The following is a 19,693-nucleotide window of genomic DNA, read 5'->3' as shown; positions in this document are numbered from 1 at the left end:
TGGGTGGGCGCCCAGCCGAAGCTGCTGCCTCTCCCTCCAGGGGCCTGGCCCTGACCAGCGGCTCCGCAAGGCCAGCGACCAGCCCTCAGGCCACAGCCAGGTCACCGAGAGCAGCGGCTCCACGCCCGAGTCCTGCCCCGAGCTCTCGGACGAGGATGGTGACTTTGCTCCTGGTGAGCCCGTCGTCCCTGGCCAGCCCCTCCCTCCGCAGGGTGGGAGGGCCAGAGACGCCCAGGGGCAGGTGGGGTGGCGCAGGCTTCCGAGTCTGCGGTCAGAGGGCCAGGGCACCTCCCTCGGCGGCAGGGGTGGCTTGAGGGGCAGGGCTGTACAGTGTCCACCGTTGCCTGTGGGCCCGCTGCCCTCGAGGGAGAGCGTGTCTCCCCGCCTGGGTCCCACCTCTGGGGTTATTAGAGGCCAGCTCAGCCTAGGGGTCCCCCCACCCCAAAACATCCCCCGGCACCGCCTTCCTGTGCCATTAGCTTCACTCGAAGGCTTCTGTGAAGGGGTGCACAGCCCCAGCACCCCACCTGCCCGCTCCCTGGCCACCTGCTCATCCTCACTTCTCCCCTCCCCTCCTGTGTCCCCTCGTCCCCCGGGTCCTGCGACCAGGCTGCGAGAGCCCGTGCCCTCGCTGTGGAAAAGAGGCGCGGCGGCTGCAGGTGCTGCACGAGGCGATCCTGTCCATCCGGGAGGCCCAGCAGGAGCTGCACAGGTGCACCCCGCTCGGGAGTAGCTGGGTTCTGGGTCACAGAGCGGGAGAGCCCGAGGCGGCCGGAGGGCATGCGTCTGGAATGTCACGCAGGCTGGAACCCTCAGGACCTCAAAGGGTCTGGCGGCTGGGCGAGGACTGGGGACTTCTGGGTTCCGTCCTCTGCCTGGGGCAGGCAGGGCAGGGAGCGGTGGGTGAACAGGCTGGGTCGGCGAGGAGAAGGCCGGGTCTGGGTGGGTTTGATGCAGCCCAGGTGAGCCAGAGCAGGGATGCTCTTGGTGGTGGCAGGTGGAGCCAGGTGGAAGCTGGAGGGAGGTGTGTCCCAACTCCCCACTGGGCCCACAGCTCCAGAAACAGTAGGTCTCGGGGATAGCACCCCGAAGCCTGGGAGCATGCTCTGGGACCCCCCGGGGCAGAAGGCAGAGCCATGCTTGCCAGCTCTGCTCCAGAGCCAGGCTCCTGGCCCCAGTCCAGGCTGCAGGATCCAAATGGCTGTGGGAACTAGGGCTGTCCTGGCCTCAGTCTCCTGGTCTGTGAACTGGGGTGGATAGCAGGGGCCCTGGGGCTGGAGGGCTTCCTGGAGGAAGAGGTGCGTCAGCAGGAAGGAGACGGAAAAGAGGAAAGCAGAGGTCCATACTGAGAGCCGTGGGGCCCAGGAGGTGAGGGGCCGAGACGGTGGAGCCGAGTCAGAGGACCCTGGGAGCCAGGAGGGTCGGGGTGGCTGTCCCACCCCACACAGAAGGAAGCTCGCTGCAGGGCAGGTGGGCAGGAGGGCAGCCAGAAGCTTCTCCAGAGTGACGTCCGAGTCCAGGCAGGGCTGCGGCTTTCCTGGGGCTGCCATACGAAGGCCCGCGGAGAGGCAGCTTCAACGGCAGACATGTACCTCTCCCAGTCCTGGGGGCTGGAAACCCGAGGTCGAGGCAGGGCTGGTCCCTCCCGATGCCCCTCTGCTCGGCCTGTCGCGGGCCGTCTCTCCGTGCATCTCCACGTGGTCAGCCCTGTGTGTGTCCTGTCCTTATAAGGACCCAGTCCTGTGGGGTCAGGGCCCCAGCCTAGACCGCATTGTACTTGAATCACCTCCTTAAGGTCGTGTCTCCACGTACAGCTGTGTTCTGGGGGACTGGGGTCAGGGTTGCCGCAGAGGCCTTTAGGGGACACGGTTGAGCCGTAACAGTGGAGTGGGAGGGAGGATGTAGGAAGCCCAGCTCCCCCCACCCTGAGCCCCCCTCCCTGGATCGTGTGCCCTCCCCCTGAGGAACCATCACTTCCCTTTGCACCCGAGGGCAGGGAGCTGCCGTGCGGGCCGGCTGGCCCGGCTGAAGCGTGTGCCCTGTATTGCAGGCATCTCTCAGCCATGCTGAGCTCCGCAGCCCTGGCCAGGCAGGCGCCAGCCCCAGGCCTCCTGCACAGTCCGCGCTCCTGGCTCCTGCTCTGCGTGTTCCTGGCATGTCAGCTGCTCATGAACTACGTCCTCCAATAAGAGCCCCTCGGGGACAGAGACGGCGGGGCACCGCCTCCCTCCCAGGCACCTAGCACTTTAAGCCAGCCCCGTGGAGGCAGAGACGGGGCGAGCGCGGTCCCTGTGGACAGAGGGACCCAGGGCCACAGGACAGCAGGAGGGACCTGGCGGGGGCAGCACTGAGTCCCCCTGGGGAGGTGCTGGCCTTTCCCACAGGGCCTCCTGCCGGCCGCTGGCCTTAATGCTAAAGCCAAAAGCCACTTCTGTCTCGTGCCCGGCGCTCCTGGGCCACCTCTCCTCCTCACCCCGCTCAGCCTCCACTTGCCCCTGGGGGTTGATGGGGTGGGCGGGGCGGGCCTGCCTGGCTCCGGGTGCTGCTCCCAGCAGGGGTGGGTGGGAGGTTTGCGGAGCAAAAGCAGGGGGGCAGGTGGGCGTTGCGCCTGAGGCATCCTTTCCTGAGCCCCTGCCCAGGTGGCCTCAGGTTGGGCTGCTCTGCAGAGGACATGGCAGCCTTATTCTGCCCTGTGTGTGCGGATGGAGCCCAGGACGTACCCAGGGGACACGCCGCACCCTGCTCAGCCAGGACACGCTAAGGCAGGGCGGGCACCCCGGGACCCAAGGTGGCCGCTCTGCTCAGACTGATGCCCAGCCTTCCCCTTCTCCACCTTTTTAATAAACGCAAATGCAATATTTTAGGCAGGCTGTGAACAGCGTCTGGCATCTGGCCTCCCTTCCTGTGTCAAAGGTCGTGTGTGTGTGCGTGTGCCCATGCGTGTGCGTGCTGCATCTGCACATGTAGATACACGCAGAACCTTACACTATGTCGTGTCGGTGCCATCAGAGCTGACTCTCTCATCTTCCAGTTTGTCTCCCCGTTCTTGGTCCTCCCCCAACTTGGGGGCACATCCGTGCTCCGATCCTTGAAATAAACACACACACATGTGCATGTCGTCTTCTTGGGGGGAGCGCTTCTGGAAACCCGGTCGGGGGGTGTGTTTCAGGGGACAGACCATTCCTGCAGAGGCTGTCTGAGGCTGGGGGGACCCAGGCAGGGGTCCGAGGACCTGAGGATGGAGGGAAGAGGTGGGGGGAGATGGGGGTGCACGTTGCAGGGAGCAGTGAGACGTCACCCTGTGCAGCCAGGAGGCTGGGGTCCCGACAACGAGCCAGTGAGACAGCCGAGGACACAGCACGGCACTGCCCACCAGGGTGGCCCTGAGCCCATGTTGCCTGGCCAATGCCCCACAATGACGGCCCCCTCCCCACCCTGCTGCCCCCAGCCCGGCCCTTCAGTTCCCCTTGGCCCCTGTTCCTGGTCCTCACAGCCACCAGGGCCAGGTGACTGGGCCTGCCTTTGCTGGGACAGCCCAGGAGGCCCCCGAGGAGAGGGCGGGGGCCGCTGACCGCAGACCCCACCCACCACAGCAAAGACACTGCAGCCCAGGCCTATGGACCGGAAGGATGAAAGACACCAGGAGGGGCTGAGTTGGCATGATCCCAGGGTCAAAGGTGGTCTTGCCCAGAGAGGTGTTACAAGGGTGTCAGGCAGCACCTCCAAGCAGTGACACCCCAGAGGTGGGTACTGGGTCCACCAGGTCAGCCCTTGGGTGTCCAGATGCTGGTGGTGACCATCCAGATGGATGTGGGGTCCAGGGCTGTGCCTCTCACCCCACCCCCACTCAGCACCCCCTTCCCCTGCCTGGCGCATTGACAGTGTGCCTGGCTTGGCTCCCAGGGCATCTGGGGGGAAGAGGATGTGGCAGCTGGACTGAGGGAGTGTGCCCTGGTCTCTAGGAGCCCCGCAGAGCAGCAAGAGGAAGTCAGAGATGCACTTTCCTAATGATGCGGTAACAGTCATCTCACTTGTCACCTCCTTGGGGGACCTGCCAGCAACTTGCAGTTGCAAGAACTTCTAGCAGAAGCGACCTGGGTCCCAGGCAGGGCTCAGGGACTCAGGGAGCTGACTGGCCCCCTCCTGGAGTGTGACATTTTGGGGTGGGGGCGGGGGACGTTGAAGGAGGTGTCGGAGATTCAGGGGCGTGGAGCCCCTGCTGCGGTCTCTGGGCTGTATCTCGTTCTCCCCACAAAGGAGGGTCCCTTCCCCTTGAATCCTTCTGGTCCCCCTCACAGCCCCGCCCCCACTCACTGTCGCTCCCGCAGGAAGCGCAGAAGATGCTGTGGGATGAGGGGAGAGGAGGAGACAGACGAGAGGGCGTGCCGCTGCTACACCCCAGCTGAGGTCCCAGCCCCTGTGACATCTGGGGCCGAGGGGCTGGGGGCAGGAGGGGCTGGGCACCCGGGGATCCAGGCGCTCCTTCCTTTGCCTTTGCGCCGGGGCTGTGCAGTCTCTTCTCCTCGGGCCGCGGCTCAATCTGCTCCCCGCGACCCCTCCACCCTCACCGCCTGTAGCGCAATCGCTTGGAAGCCTCGGGCAACAAGATAAAACTTAGGCGCGAGCAATGGAAAAGCCGTCGCGGGGGGGGTGGCGGATCGCGGTGATGACCTGGGCAGAAGCCTGACTTCCGGCCAGGGCCGCGCCGAAGAGGCCCGCCCTTCCGAGGCCGGCGCAGCCCTGCCAGGGACGGGCAGGAGAGCTGAGCCTGGGAGTCCCCGACCAGGCCTAGCGGGCAGGTCGGGTTCCGCGCAGAGGAGAGGACTTCCTCCCGCAGCCGAAACAGGGCGCTAGGCGAAAGGCGGGGTCAAGGGAGAAGAGGCTCGAGTGGGCGGAGCCCGTGGGCGGAGCCCGTGGGCGGGCCTAGGAAATGCAACACCCGGATTGGCCCCTGCATGATATCCTCAGGGCCCTTTTCCAGCGCTGAGAGCTTAAATTCCGGCTCCAGAGTCGGGCTGGGCGGGTGGAGATCATGGTCCAGCTGAACGTGGCTTTTGCCCTGCTCCGGTTTTCCGCACAGGTAGGCAGCGGCGCCGGGGCTCAGGGCTGGGGCGGGGCGCTCGGGGAGGGGCGACCCCGAGAGCCGGGAAGGGCTATGCTCGGAGCGCGCTGTCCGAGTGGGACTGTCGCGGGCGGCGGACGCCACGGAAAAACGCGGCTGTATCTGAGTTCTGGAGTCGGAAGGGAGACCCGCCACTTCGCGCACGCGGTTCCACTCCCGAGCTGCTCGCGGCAGGGACGTTCTTCCCATCTGGCTAAGCCCCGGAAGGGGCCGAGCTCGCTGCGGCCAGGAGGGGAGCACGGAGAGCGGGCCGAGGCGGAGATGGAGACCGCGGACGGGAGCGCGGAAGCCGGTGGAACAGCAGGCCGGGGGGGGGGGGGGGGGGGGGCGAAGGGGCGCGGGAGCGGGGAGGGAGAGGGGGCAAGGGTGTGAACAGGCAGCAGAGGCGGCGCCGGGGGGCGGGCGGGGAGGAGGCGGCACGGGGGGGGGGGCCCGGAGGTGGCACGGGGGGGGGGGGCGGAGACGGAGGAGGGAGCGCTGGAAGTGACCGCTGAGCCCGCGGCCGGCAGGGAGGCCTGGGTTCCCCAGTCCAATGATGCTGCCCAGCACCTCTCCTGGGAACGCCTGGGCTGGGCGCAGTGGGCGGCCCCAGGGACAGCACGGAGAGGATGCCCAGAGCTGTTCTTCCTCCCAACGTGAACGTGATCCATGGCATAGTGGGGCCATTTGATTTATTTTAATGTGGGGGGTATATGAACAACTTGGTTGCTTTGATAGGCTGGATCGCAAAACTCCCGCAGAATTTCAAGGTGATAGCTGTTCCTTTTACGTTCCCGCCCTTGTATTTCCCTACAACAAGCAATGGCCATAACCAGCCCCTGACCTGGGAACGTTCTTATGGAGACTTAGTCAGCTGTCGAGGCACAAACAACTTTTCTCTGCCGTTTAACTCTCTCTCTTTTCCTTGTAATGGAAACTCCTGATTTATCCCTCCCCCACCCATTTCCATTTTGGTAACCAAAAGGTGTTTCTATGTGTAGTTTCTGTCTTGCAAATAAGTTTCAGGGTTTCCATTCCATGTGTAAGTGATATCGTGCGGTATTTGCCTTTCGCTGCCTGACTTAATCCACTCAGGATATTAAAGTCGAGGTCCATCCATATTGCTGCAAATGGCATTATTTCATTCATGTTTATGGCTGAGTAATATTCCACTGTATAAATGTACCAAATCTTTATCCATCCGTCTGTCCATGGACATTGAGATCGTGTCCATGTCTTAGTTGTTATGAATGGTGCTGCTAGGTACATTGGGCTGCAGGTGCCTTTTCAAATTAGAGTTTTTCCCAGACGTAGGCCCAGGAATGGGATTGCTGGATCATGTGGCAACTTGATTTTTAGTTGTTTAAGGAACCACCATATTGTTCTTCATAGGGGCGGCACCACTGTCATTCCTACCAACAGTGAAAGTGAGTGTCCCTTTCTCTCAGCCACTCCAGCATTTACGCTATTTAATTTATTTTACTTCTTTGGCTGCACCCACGGCATATGGAAGTTCCTTGGCCAGGGATGGAATCTGAGCCCCAGCTGTGCCCTGTGTCACAGCTGCAACCATGCAGGATCCTTACCCACTGTGCCTGGGCTGAGGCTCACACAGGTTGCCTCCAGAGACAGAAGCTGGATCATGAACCCACTGCGCCATAGTGGGAACTCCATGCCGGTTTTTTGATGAGGTTGTTTCAGACTTTGTGATTGAGTTGTATGGACTATTTGTATATTTTGGAAATTCAAGAGCTTAATTCTTAAACACAAAATCAGGCAACACGGACCAGAGCCTGTAAGGGCCACCCAGCTCAGGTTCCCGTGAGCCTCTATGCTCATGGCATTTTCAACCACCTGCCCATCCCTAATCTTGCTTCACGTGTGTTTCTGTTTAGAGCCCGACTGCATGTGTCCTTAACGCATGACCGTGGAACTCACGGCCAGCGGCCCTGCAGTCACACCTGAACTCACTTGCCTTTTCACGCCTTCTTTTCCCGACACAAGTGCAACACACATCACAGACCCCCTGGCAGCCATTCGGCACCACAGCGGGAGACTATTTCAACAGCAAAGTCACCCGCAAGACAATAACATGAAAAGCTGGGTGGCAGAAAGGACCCATGTTGACCCTGGGAGCTGACACAAGAGGGCGGTGCCAGCCTGGTCGGCCTTGGCTGGGAAGGTGTCTGTCTGGGCGAGGCATCTCTTCCGCTTGTGCCTGTCCAGGACCGACGCCCAGGCCTGGACCTTGCAGACACAAATACATGTTAGGAAACAGGCCAGATGAAAATACAGGGTTCAGCCAGTCAGTCACAGGGACTGGCCGTCCTAGGGAAACAGATGTGAAAGTGTATACAAAAAATAACAAGGCCTCAAAATACAAAACGCAAAAACCGAGGTAATTGTATGATGAATTCTCCAAATCCACAAACTTAGTAGGACATTCTTCTATCCCTCAGAATGAACAACCTGAGTGGATAAAAGTAAGGATTGTAAAAATACGAGGAGCTGATCATTCGCGGGATTCGGTGGCTCCGTGTGCGCGTGCGTGCTGTGCACTGGCGTGGACAGTGAGGGACGCGTGCAGCCAGCGAGGCCCCCAGACACAGACTCTCAGGTCCCCGAGCCCACGCCACGGACGCTATCCTCTCTTGCCGGAGGATGCGCAACTGCTGAAAAAATGAACGCCACACGAGAAGAAAAACAAGGAGTCACAGGAGTTTCTTGGGGGCGCCTTGGCTAAGGGTCCGGGATTGTCACTGCCGTCATGGTGGTTGCTGCTGTCGTGGGGCTTCCATCCCTGGTTCGGGAACTTCCACAAGCCACGGGCACAGCCAGAGATGGAAGGAGAAAGGAGAGAGAGAGAGAAAACTACCCACCAAGAGTTGAGGAGTTGCCGTTGTGCTCAGTGGGTTAGGGATCCGACATCTTTCCAGGAGGATGCGGGCTCAATCCCTGGCCCCGCTCCCTGGATGAAGGCTCAGGTGTCGGTCAGGCAGGTGGCTCGGCTTCGACCCCCAGCTCTCTACCTTCCTTATGCCGCATGTTTGGCCATAAACCTCAAAAAAGCAAAACGAAACTTCTCTGATTTCCAAGGGATGGCTACCACCAAAGCTTTAGTTCTGCCCATGCAGACAGACGAGACATCACCGCCGAGAGTCGGCGAGACCACCTGCCCTGGGAAACCAGAGAACGGTTTTTGCGTGAACAAGGCTGCTCATGGAGCGCAGGGAGCAGCGTGGAGGTCACAGGAACCTTCCCAGGGCGCTCCCGCCACAAAGCCCACCCCCAGAGGGCAGGGCTGCCCATCAGGAGCAGAGGCTCTCTTGCTAATGCCCGTCTCCCCTTCCTGCTTGAAGGTGACCGTGACAACCAGCGAGACCCCCAGGGACTACAGCGAGCATGAAGCTCCCAGCGCCCGCCTCTCCGGGAAAGGCTGCCCGGCTGGTGAGTCTGGGAGGCCTTCCAGAACCTTCCAGGGCAGACCTCCTGCCTGGGGGAAGGGAGTCCGCCGGCCCTTTGAGCAGAGCTGGGGGCCGCCTGCGGGGAGAGCCTGGCTGCCTCGGGGTGGGGGGGCCTCCCCTGGGCAGCCACCCAGCGCCCCACCTCTGCACCCGCAGTGGCAGAGGGGGGCCTCGTGTGACAGAGGGGGTGTGCTTGTGTGCAGGTGGAGGAGGTGGGTTCAGCAGGGCTGGGGGGACAGAAGGGGGCTGCGTGCCCAGGCTGGACGTGGCCGCCTTTGCTCCCGAGTGAGGGAAGCTGGCGTCACACACCCACACACACACACACACACACACACACACACACACGGCAAGTCCTTGCGGCCCCCTCCGTCCTCCTGAGGATGCTGAGAAGTGGCATCCGCCTGGCGGCCCACCCCCACCCCACAGCCCCTCACGGCCAGTGGCTGCCACGGCCCAGGGCCTTCGTGGGGAAGGTGGTCAGAGGCCCCTGGCCCCCACCCCCTCCGCACACACAGACAGGCGAGCCCACGTGACCCACGAAAGCCCCTTCGTGGTCTCCTCTGGTGAAAGGGCAGCCGCCAGCTGAGCCACCACGTCAGCCACTCACCCGCCCACACACACACACATGCCTCGTGTGGTTCACGAACCTGCGCCTTCTCGGGGTTCCTGTTTCAGAGACCGAGCACCCCAGGCCTGGACCCCTGGCCTGGTACCCTCCCCACACTCACCTGCCCCCCGCTCCCGTCCACACACGCACACCTCTGCCTTCACACGCACCTACACGAACCACAGGTCGGACAGAGGGAGACCCCGCTGGTCTGATGCGTGATCTCGGGCGCCCCACCCAGCGCCCTCGCCCTGCAGGGCGTCCGTAAAAGCCGAGGGGGCTTCAGGTCCCCAGGTCCCGGGACACCTGTGGCCTTGCATCTGTCCAGAGTGTTCCAGAGAGACAGAGCAGAGGGCGGGTCCTGCGAGGGGTGGCGGCAGGCCGTCCTGCAGAGGCCTCGGCGCCCAGACGGGGCCCCGCCTCCCCTCTGTGTCCTGCCTCACACAGGCCAGTATGTCAGCCAACCGATGGCCGGGGACCCCGGTGTCGTAGCGTGCAGGCCGTGTCAGCCTGGAACCTTCAGTCCCTACGCCAGCGAGGAGACCAGCTGCCTGCCATGTGCCCTGTGCCGGAAGGGTAAGTGGGCTGCAGTCAGGCCAGCGTGTCCCCCGGGGCTCGGCCAGGGGACCGTCCCAAGGCACGTGGGCGCAGACGAACAGGGCGATGAGCTGCCGGAGCAGCCGTCACGCAGGGCTGGCTTTTGGCAAGATGGGGTGTTGATGGGCTCAAAGCTCCACCGACAGGTCGTGAGCGTCTCAGGGCTCCCGTGTGTCAGGGCGATATACAGACACACGTCTGAACGTCTGTATGTTGGCGACAGGTGGTTTTTGGACCTGTAACTTAAGGATTACTTTTATGGAGTTTCCTGGTGGCCTAGAGGTTAAAGATCCAGAGGTGTCACGGCTGTGGCTTGGGTCACTGCTGTGGTGTGGGTTCAAACCCAGTACCGGATCTTTCGCGTGGTGGGGACACAGCCAAAAAAAAAAAAAGATGCCTATTGATGTGTGTGTGTGTGTGTGTGTGTGTGTGTGTGTAGAGTGAGAGAGAGATTTATGCATATATATAAATAAAACTTGTGCATTAGTGAATCAGGGTTCTGTACATCACAAACTAAGACAAATTATAAATCAACTATGCTTCGATGAAATACACTTTTACACAAATTCCGTTTGCATTAGCAAAAACAACCCAAAACGCTGCTTTGGAATTACTCCAGCACAGCACAGACAACTGCGTTGTGACCAAACAGCATTCAAGGGAACCTCGCTATGGAGAGACAGACCTCGAGGCTGCAAACGCGTGACTAGGTTTTAAAGACACCTCTTCTCCTGGAAGGAGCCCTAGATCCGGTGCACCCCCCACCCCCCGGAAACCCCAACAGGAGGCCTCAGGTCAGGGTGCTGGACGCCTTCCACACTCACAACTGTTACAGCCTAAAGATCGTGACGGGGAGTTCCCGTGTGGCGCAGCCGGTTAGGGACCTGGCACGGCAGCTGCGCCAGCCCGGATCACTCCTGCGACTTGGGTTCGATCCGTGGCCTGGGAACATCCAGCTGCCGTGGGTGCGGCCAAAAGAGAACACCAGCCCCACAGGCGTTTCCCTGCACCCTGAGAAGGGGACATTTGCCGCGACCTCCTGAAGGGCGCAGACCAGACGGCACAGGGGCTGCCACGGCGCGAGACTGTGGACCAAGAGGCCGGTCTCGTGGGGTGGACAGCAGGACGCACGGAAAGAGCCCCATCGTGGGAAGTGCGGGTGTGGCCCTCCCGGGCGACAGCGTGGACCCCTGGGTCGATGCTGAGAGGGGACCCATGGTCCACACACAGCCCTGCCCCTCTGTCCTCCGTGGGGCACACAGGACGACAGAAGGATCTGGAGAAGTTTCCGAGCAGCGCTCTGGCCCTGCCGCCGCTGGCAGGGGCCCCGGGGTCTGGCCGTTCCCTCCTCCCCGCCCCTGCAGGGAAGGGAGGGTGCCTGTGACGGTGCAGCGGGTCGCGGTTGGCACGAGCAGGACAGAGTCCCGGCCCTGGTGACTGACCGTCGGCCTCTGTCCAGCAGATCAGGAGGTAGTGACCGAGTGCTCCCCGACCAGAGACCGGCAGTGCCAGTGCAAGCGGGGCCACTTCTTCTGCGACTCCACGGACTGCGAGGAGAACTGCTTCCGGTGTCAGAGGTGCCCGCCTGGGGTGGGGAATGAGGGGGAGTGGACTGATCGGGGCCTGGGCCTGGGTCCCCCCAGCCCCCGACGCCGCTCAGGGCCCAGTGGGCTTGGGGTCCCTTATGCAGCTGCCCCGTCCCGAGCTTCCACCTTCCCTTCTGTGCAATGGGGCAACGGGTGCGCCCTGCTCCGAGGGGCGCCCCGAGGATGAAGGCAGACCGAGCGCCTGGATGTTTCCATCTGGCGCCCGGACTGGAGCCCGGGCTGCGGCAGTCCCAGCTGCTGAGGACCCCGCTGTGGGTGACATCACGGGCCTGGGGGCCCCAGCGATGGGGGAGGCCTCCACCCACGAGCAGTGACCAGTCCCTGAGCGTGGAGGGGGCGCCTGGAGGCAGGTCTCTGGGGCAGAGGTGCAGCGGGGGAGGGAGCCCTAGAAAGTTCTGGGGCGGGAGCCGCAGGCAGGGCCGTGCGTGGGGCCGGTCCCCCGCCACGGTGCGCGTTGGCTGGGCTGCGGTAATGAAACAGCGCCCGTGGACGGCGAGGGGGACAAGACAGATGGGTTTTTTCACAGCTCCAGAGGCCCGACGGGGAGGCGCAGGCGTCCGCGGGGCCCGCTCCCTCCGAGGGCGCCGGGAGGACCCTCCCTCACGCCCTCCAGCTCTCCATCTGCCGGCTGTCCTTGGCGCTGCTTGGCTTCTAGAGGCATCTCTGCAGTCTCTGCTTCCACTGGCAAGGGTCTCCCCCACCCCCGCCCGCCCGTTTGTGTCCCTGCCCCTGCTCGTGGCCCACTCTGTGTTGGCACAGTTCCCTTCTGGTGAGCACACTGGTCGGGGACTCAGGGCACCCCGATCCAGGATGAGACCTCCTAACACGACTACCCTGCAAAGACCCTTTTTCCAAATAAGGCAGCACTCTGTGGGTCCGAGTAGGCAGGGATTTGGGGCGACTCAGGGGAGACGTTTACGGCGGTAAAGCCTCGTGCGAAATAGCTCTCCTCTGGAGACTCTTAAACCCAGCTCAGACCGTGTTCAGGTGGTGCCCGTGTCCCTGCCATGTCCACAGTGAGGGCTGCCTTCAGGTCTGGCTGGATCAGGGCTCTGGCTTCTCTCGCCTGTTGCCTTCTCTCTGAGCTTCCTCTTCAGCTGACTTCCCTTTTGGTAGGGACGTGGCCACAGCAGGCCCTGTCCTCAGAGCCACACACGGCTCTATCTGGGAACAGAGCCGGGAGGGTCCCTCCCCGTTGGTCCGAGGATTCCCAAGCTTTATTGTCACGGAGCCGTTAGCGTCCAGAGAGCCTGGGCCATGCTGGGCACGGACTGCCTGGAGCCTGGCGGGCCTGCGCCGGAGCCGGGGCTGGTCCTCTCGCCCTTGACCTGTGCGTGGTCAGAGGCTGCGGCGGCCCGGCCTGGGGAGGGGGCGTGGCGCTGAGGTGTCCTTCTGTTGCTCCCAGGTGTGAGCACAGCGCCGTCCTTCGACCCTGCAATGCCACCAGGGACGCGGTTTGTGCCGACAGACCTCACCCACAGCCGGGTAAGGGTCTTACGTGCATGGAGGGAGGAGGTCCCTGGTGGCCCAGCAGTTATGACCCGGTGTTGTCACGGCTGTGGCTCAGGTTCAGTGCCTGGCCTAGGAACTTCCAGGACCTACCCCATCTTCGTGGGGCCTTTTTTGTCCCGTTATCAGGTCTCCTGGGGGCACAGGGCCTGCCTTTGATGGTGGTAGTGTGTGTGGCGGTTTTTGCTGCGCCGGGTGGTGCAGTTGGGACCATCGAGCCCGAGCGCCCGTCGGAGGTTTCAGGCCCTTGGCGGCCTCTCTGGCGGTCAGAGCTCCAGGCGCCTCCCAGGCCCCGCGGCCCCGCCCTGAGCCCAGGCTTGGGCCTGAGCAGAAGGCTGGGGGCGGCCTACCTCCCTCCAGGAGGCCTGGGGGCGGTGCTCAGCTCCGGGCCTGGAGGACGGCTGTGCTGCCCCCTCCGCCGAGAGCCGGGCCCCCTGGCTGCGGGGCTTGTCACCTGGCTGAGGAGAGTGGCCCTGACCCTGCAGGATCGAACCTCTGTGTTGCCTCCTTCCAGGAGACGGCAGCACGTTGTTCATCGTTCTGGGGGCCCTGGCCCTGCTCATCCCCGGCCCCATCGTGTTCTGCTGTAGAAGACGCAGTAAGTCAGAGTCAGATGGATCCTGGAGAAAACCCGAGTGGAAAGAGCGTTGGAAACGGGGTCCGGGCTTCGTGACCAGGCGCTTGGGGTCTGAACGCAGTTCTGGGGCCTCCTCGTCCGGGGGCCCCTCTCGGGTCTGAGCTCAGAGCCGCCGGCCCCGCGCGCCCCGACGTGCGGGGCTTAAGAGCAGAGGCTCAGGTCCGCTGGCGGGAGCCGGGGTGTCCGGGGCGCCCTGGGCCGGGAAGCAGGGACGGACAGGTGCTGCTCCAGCCAAGGGGCAAAGTGGGGGAGGCGGGGCCGCCTGACTAAGTCCCTGTCCTGCCTTTTCCCAGTCTTGCGGCTCTTCCAGTGGGTGGCCAGTCGCTGGAAAGGTAAGGACGACTTCTTTTCCTTTTGATTGAGGGCCGCTCCCGCGTCACCTGGAAACGCCCAGGCTAGGGGTCCATTCAGGGCCACAGCTGCCGGCCTCCCCCAAGCCACAGCAGCCCGGGATCTGAGCCACGTCTGCGACCTACAGCACAGCTCACGGCCACGCCGGAGCCTTCGCCCAGTGGGCGAGGCCAGGGATCGAACCTGCGTCCTCCAGGGTGCTAGTCGGATTCATTACCGCTGAGCCATGACGGGAACCCCTCTGTCACGGTTGACAGCAGTTCTTTTCCGTTCGCGTCTGTTTGATTTGCAGGCAATGAGCATGAACAAGGCAGCTTGGTAAGTATCAGCCGGGATCTGCCCCGTGGGGACCCGGGAGGCGTCCCGGGGGGCGCAGGGCAGCCCCAGGCCTTCCCACCAGTGTCCACACGTGGCCCGTGCGGTGGTGTCTGTGCCACCTTCTCAGAGCCCTGCAGGGTCTGTGTCGGCAGATCTCAGTCCTGCCGGTTGTCTGAAGCAGGGGACAGAGGGCTCTGTGTGGCTCCCGGGGCTGGACCCACAGCGCCCAGACCGCGGGGTTGAGAACGAGTGGAACTCACCGTCCTGCGCAGCTGGACGCCAGAGACTCGAAGTGCCAGGGTCAGCGGGGCCAGTTTCGGGGGGGCTCTCGAGGAGTCCTGCCCTGGTTCCCGCCATGGGGACTGGACGTCCTTGGCCAGTAGATGCATCGTCCAGCCCCTGCCACCTCCCGTGGCCTGTCCCCCTGTGTCTCCATCCTTGGACCCCTCCTCTGAAGGACACTGGTCCTGGGCCACAGGTCCCCTTGAGTCCACTCTGACCTCGGCCGGCACGGGTACTAGGGCTTTGGACATGGCCCTATCTTTGGGGCCAGCTGTCAGCCCCCCTCAGGCTTCTCTTGGGCTCCCCAGGAGTCAGGGGCCGAGCAGGGCCCCGCCCTCCTGCCGTGTCCTCTCACACACGGCGCTGCCCTTGCGCACCCATCCGAAAGCTGGCATTTCTTTGCTTGGCAAGGGCCTGTGCTCCAGGCCGCTGCCGCCAGAAGAAATGGCTTTGTCCTTTAGGCACATAGATGGAACCGGCCCTGCGAGATGCTGCCGCTCAGAGACCCGGAGAATGATGAAGTCGCCTCTCTAGACGGGAGTAGCCCGCTGGCGGTGAGGAAGGGCTCGGCCCTGGCGCTGGAGGCCGGCACCCGCCCGGAGCCCTCCCAGGCCCCTGGGCAGAGCTGTGAGCTGCAGGAGGTGGTGGCCGAGGGAGGGCCAGCAGCCCCCGAGCGGATGCTGCAGACGGAGGCTCCCGAGGCCTAGGGAGCCCAGGGCCAGGCGGAGGTGTCGGCCTCCCTGGAGCAGCTGGAGCAGGTACGGGCTGGTCTGGGGACGCTGGAACAGCCTCTCGAACTCCACCCCCGGGCGCAGAGGACATCCCTGTGCCTCCAGGAATGGGCGCAAACTTCCTTCGCGGCTTTGTTTTTTGCAGCCACCGAGAGGGTCTACTGTGAGTTCGGATGTAAGGTTCCAGAAAGCAGCTGGAAGATGTTTCGGGACTTAATTGGACTTGAAGGAGACGACAAACACCCAGGGCCTTTGGAAGAGCTCCTTAGCGGAGGAGGGAGCAAGGGAGGGACGCTCCTACTTGTAAACTCACGGCTGGCCTCCATGTAATGCAGCTGCATGTATATTTGCAAAATATTGTCGGTGATTTGGTTGCTGCTAATACCTTACCTGGGCGTGCAGAGATGCCCCAGTGAGCTCCACTGGGGGCCTGTCCGCAGGGTGCTGGATGCCTAGGGTCCGAGCTGCCTTCGCAGTCCTGATCCCACCCCGATGTCCTGAATCCCAGATGACCGCCGGCCCTTTCTGTGCAAAGGGCTTTGTCCGTGAAGCATCGACCTGAGCGGTCAGTTCTGCAGGTGCGAGAAGGTGCTTCTCTGCCGCGACAAGCTGAGCCGGGGTGCTGCCCGCGGCTGCTGTGGCAGAGGTGGTGTCCGGGGCTGCTCGTTGCATCCCGTGGGCTCCTGTTGCTCGCAGCCTCTCCCAACACTCTGAGGCCAGGAGTGTTGGGACATCCCTTCTGCCCCACCAGCCCCTTTCTCCCCTTCTTTCGTGGTGCCCCGGGGCATATGGAATTTCCAGGCCAGGAGTCAGATCCAGCAACAGGTGCGACCTATGCTGTAGGGGCTGCAGAGCCAGCGCCTTAACCCATGGTGCTAGTCTGTCCCCCTGGGAAGATCCTTCTATCCCTGGCCTCGCTCCCTGGGTTCAGGATACGGCGTTGCTGCCAGCTGCAGCGTCGGTCACAGCCCGGCTCAAATCCAGTGTTGCCTTGGCTGTGGTATAGGCGGGCAGCTGCAGCTCAGATTCAGCCCCTCTCCTGGGAACTTCCACATGCCACAGGTAAGGCCATAAAAAAAGCAATACTAGGAGTCCCCGTCGTGGCCCAGTGGTTAACGAACTCTAGGGTCCCCGAGGATGCTGCTCTGATCCCTGGCCTTGCTCATATGTGAAGGATCCGGCGTTGCCGTGAGCTGTGTTGTGGCTCACAGATGCTGCTCGGATCTGTTGCTGTGGCTGTGGCATAGGGCAACAGCGACAGCTCCGATTTGAGCCCTAGCCCGGGAACTTCCATGTCGTGAGACACGTTGCTACAGTATTTTCTCAGCCACTTTGCTGAAAACTCCATCTTGTCCTGCTTTACTTTACCCCATCTTCCTGCTTGAAAAGCAGTCGCAGTGCCGGTGAATGACTTAAGCTTAAGAACAAAGACCTAAAGGCATGAGTTATCCGTAGGGTCAGCTGAATGAGGACGTAATGCGTTGGTCCAGGCACGTCGGACCTGTGCAGATGGGCACGCCGTTTGCACAAGCATGATACAGCCTCTAAGGGATAAGAGAAAGAGGAATCTCCTGGCCAGGTGGTTTAGGAGCGGTCCTTAGCAGACTCTGCATCAGCAAAGAGAACCAAGGTGCCAACTTAGGCATGCCCGGTTGCCGCAAATAGGCGTGCCCTTTGCGGAAGCACAGGGAGGAGTCTCTGGAATGCTCTGCATAGGTCTCTAACTCCAATGCTAATGATAGTTATGTGCCTAAAGGTCAGAGTAAAAGCTTAACCTTCTACCAGCCAAGTGACTTTTACAATAATAAAAGAACTTATGCAATAATAAACAAACCCCATATCCTGCACCCATAGCCCCCGCCTCACTCGCCCTCATCCTCAACAGCACAATAAGAGCAGTGGGGTTTCTTGAGGGGGGCTCTTGGTCCCTGAGACCTTGGGTCCCCCGGTTCCCGCCTTTACTCAATGTCTCCGTGTCTTGGTTTGTGTTCACGTTCTTCCTTAAGTGTCACAGCGCCCGTTCTTCAGCCCCATCCTGCTGAGCTGCTCTCGGCACCGCGGGCGTTTGGCTAAGGAGGGTTGGCCGACGAACCCCTGGAGGATTTTGGTGTCCATATTAAAGGAGTTGTTGGGAGTTCCTGCCGTGGCCCAGGGGAGACGAATCTGACTCGTACACGTGAGGACGCATGTCCCATCCGTGGCCTCGCTGAGTGGGTTCAGGATCCGGCGTTGCCGTGAGATGTGGTGTGGGTCGCAGGCGCGGCTCGGATCTGGCATGGTTGTGCCTGTGTTGTAGGCCAGTGGCTACAGCTCTGATTCAGCCTGTAGCCTGGGAACCTCCATGTGCTCCAGAAAGTAACAAAAGAGAGACAGAGAAAGAGAGTGGACTGCCTTTTTCTTTTTTTTAATTGGTCGCCTTTGCGGCACATGGAAGCCGTGTCTCCGCAGCCACCTGAGCCGCAGCAGAGACAAAACCCCATCCTAGAGTCGCAGTACCATGGTGGGAACTCCTGGCCTGCAATTTTTGGTTCTGTCTGTGGGTGTCAGAGCGATGCTGGCCTCGTCGAATAAATGGGGACGTGTTCCCAGCTCTTCTGTTCCTGGAGGACTTGGTGAGGAATTTGGTGATTTCTTTATGGTATTTCAGGTGGAATTCGGCGGCACAGCCCCCGGGCCCCAGCTCTTGTTTGTGGGTAGTGATTTGATTACTCCTTGGTCTGGTCACTTGTTAGAGAGAAGACGGATGGTCCCGTCTTCTTGGGGTGTCTTTCTGGGCAGTGAAGCAACCCCCTGCACAGCCGGAACCTCTCGCCAGCCCTGTGGGCGAGGCCTGTCAAGTGCTCCTGGGAGCTGGGGAGGGGCCGCCGCTAGGGTGCTAAGCGTGGGGCTTGACCCCCGTTCCCTGAGATTGATGTGCGGAGCCTCCCCTGGGAGCTGGAGACTTGAAGTCCTGTCTCGTGTCCAAAGTGGTTCCATCACACGGCTTCAGCCAGAACCCACGTCTGCGGGAGTAGATGCGTCTCGGATGCCCTGCTCTGCCTCTGCCCTGGCATCACTGGGACAGCTGAAAATAACCCGAGAAGGGGAGTGAAGTGAGCAAACGCACTGCTTTGCTATGGAAGGGTCTAACTGTTCCTGAGGTTGGAGCTCCCTGGTGGCACAGGGGGTTCAGAGCCTGGTGTTATCACACTGTGGCGAGGGTTCCACCCCTGGCCCGGGAACGTCCCCATGCCCCAGGTGCGGCCCATCAGTCAGTCAGTGGACAAACGTCACTGACGCTGAGGACAACAGCCACCCAGAGAGGTTCTGCCTGCGATTCCTCTGGTATTTGGGAAGCAGTTTACTGATTTCTTAGGTAAAAGCTGAGAGAAGGGAGGGACTTACAAGCAGCGAGGGCTCTTGTTGGAAGACGGCTGGGGGCGCAGCGTCCGCACGGCGTCTCGGCCAGAGCAGAGCCCTACAGGGCAGGAGCAGGGTCAGGCTGTCAGGGGAACTGGGCCCCATCGTCTCAGCCCCAGCAGTGTCCCGATGTCCTCCCGCTGCCCTGGGAGCCCACGTATGAAGACTCACGAGGGCTGGACGTGTGCTGCGGGTCCCTTCTTTCTCTTCCAGGATGTTCTCAGGGCCTTCTCTGCCGACGCCGGTCCACTCTGCCCCCGCCACCCCTCCCTGCCCCCAGATACTGTCACATCCCCAAAGATGCCCCTTCGGTGGCCCACCTTGCTGCGGCTCCCTCGCCCCCTCCCAGCAGCCCCTCCCCCTCCTGAGCTGCTTCTCTGTGGGGGGAGCAGGGCCCGGACCCCCCGAAGGGCCCCCTGAGCAGCTCAGCAGAGCTCAGTCTGTTCGGGCCCGGCTCCTTGGCACACCCCAGCTGGATGGGATGGCTCTTGTCCCGAGTCCTCTGTCCCCACGGCCCAGATGCGTCTCTGCTGTCGTTGATGCTTTCGTTACACAGGACCTGCCACGGGAAATCCCACGCTTTGTGGCGGGTTCAGCCCCAGGAGAGGGAGTGAGACCTGGGTCACTGCCAGACCACAGGTGGGGACAGCTTGCTCGTGGCCTTGCCTGTCCCCAGGCGGGTGGGCACGTCTTCGGGGTGGAGTTCGGGGTCTCCAGGGTGGGGCTGTCTTCTGGGCAGGCTGGTGTCTCCGGTGAGGAGCCCAGCTCTCCAGGGAGCCGGTCTGACGTGGGGTCCAGGCCCAGCACCACCCAGCTGGGATGCGGGGCAGGTCACGTGACCCGCATGCACTCGGGGTCTTCATAGCGCCTGCCTCTAGGGGTCGACTCTGAGATGACTTGAGGTGCGACTTGCGGAGCCGAGAAGTCCTCCCGCGACAGGGCACAGGCCATCCACCTGGGCAATCAGGAAACGTTTCTTGTCCTTTTCCACCTGAAGGGGACAGCGCGAGCACTTCGGTTTCCAAGCAGAGCCTGGTGCCCTCAAGCCCGGAGCCCTGCCACCCTTACGAACGTAGGTCTGGGGCCTCCG

General features: G+C 62.2%; 2 protein-coding genes across 7 annotated transcripts in view; both read left to right on the top strand.

The window, feature by feature from the left end:
- Window positions 1-2,863, top strand: part of OSBPL5 (oxysterol binding protein like 5) — an 84,484-nt gene extending 81,621 nt beyond the window's left edge. For all 3 annotated transcript variants that reach the window (XM_085010428.1, XM_021082639.2, XM_085010429.1), the window contains 3 exons: window positions 41-173; window positions 610-712; window positions 2,051-2,863. In XM_085010428.1, the coding sequence (XP_084866554.1) occupies window positions 41-173; window positions 610-712; window positions 2,051-2,189 (375 nt within the window). In that variant the 3' untranslated portion in view covers window positions 2,190-2,863. The remainder of the gene's footprint in view (window positions 1-40; window positions 174-609; window positions 713-2,050) is intronic.
- A 2,155-nt stretch (window positions 2,864-5,018) lies between these two features.
- Window positions 5,019-17,809, top strand: LOC102158193 (tumor necrosis factor receptor superfamily member 22). Of its 4 annotated transcripts, none has more exons than XM_085010431.1 (11): window positions 5,019-5,080; window positions 8,461-8,548; window positions 9,620-9,748; window positions 11,232-11,346; window positions 11,903-12,060; window positions 12,782-12,861; window positions 13,400-13,483; window positions 13,816-13,854; window positions 14,166-14,191; window positions 14,935-15,231; window positions 15,350-17,809. In XM_085010431.1, the coding sequence occupies exons 1-10, from the start codon at window positions 5,033-5,035 to the stop codon at window positions 15,005-15,007; spliced, it is 840 nt and encodes a 279-aa protein (XP_084866557.1). In that variant the 5' UTR covers window positions 5,019-5,032; the 3' UTR covers window positions 15,008-15,231; window positions 15,350-17,809. The 4 variants fall into 4 exon arrangements, with proteins under 4 accessions (XP_084866557.1, XP_084866559.1, XP_084866556.1 ...); XM_085010433.1 differs by having other exon boundaries at window positions 5,019-5,414; XM_085010430.1 differs by lacking the exon at window positions 11,903-12,060.
- The last annotated feature ends 1,884 nt before the right edge of the window (window positions 17,810-19,693 follow it).

This window comes from Sus scrofa, chromosome 2 (genome assembly GCF_054392235.1).
Source record: "Sus scrofa isolate SSC_HxYL_T2T_F1_AM1 chromosome 2, Sscrofa_HxYL_maternal_Yorkshire_Landrace_v2.0, whole genome shotgun sequence".
Taxonomy (NCBI): domain Eukaryota; kingdom Metazoa; phylum Chordata; class Mammalia; order Artiodactyla; family Suidae; genus Sus; species Sus scrofa.
The sequence above is the reverse complement of the archived record's forward strand: the minus strand, read 5'-3'. Positions and strand labels throughout refer to the sequence as shown.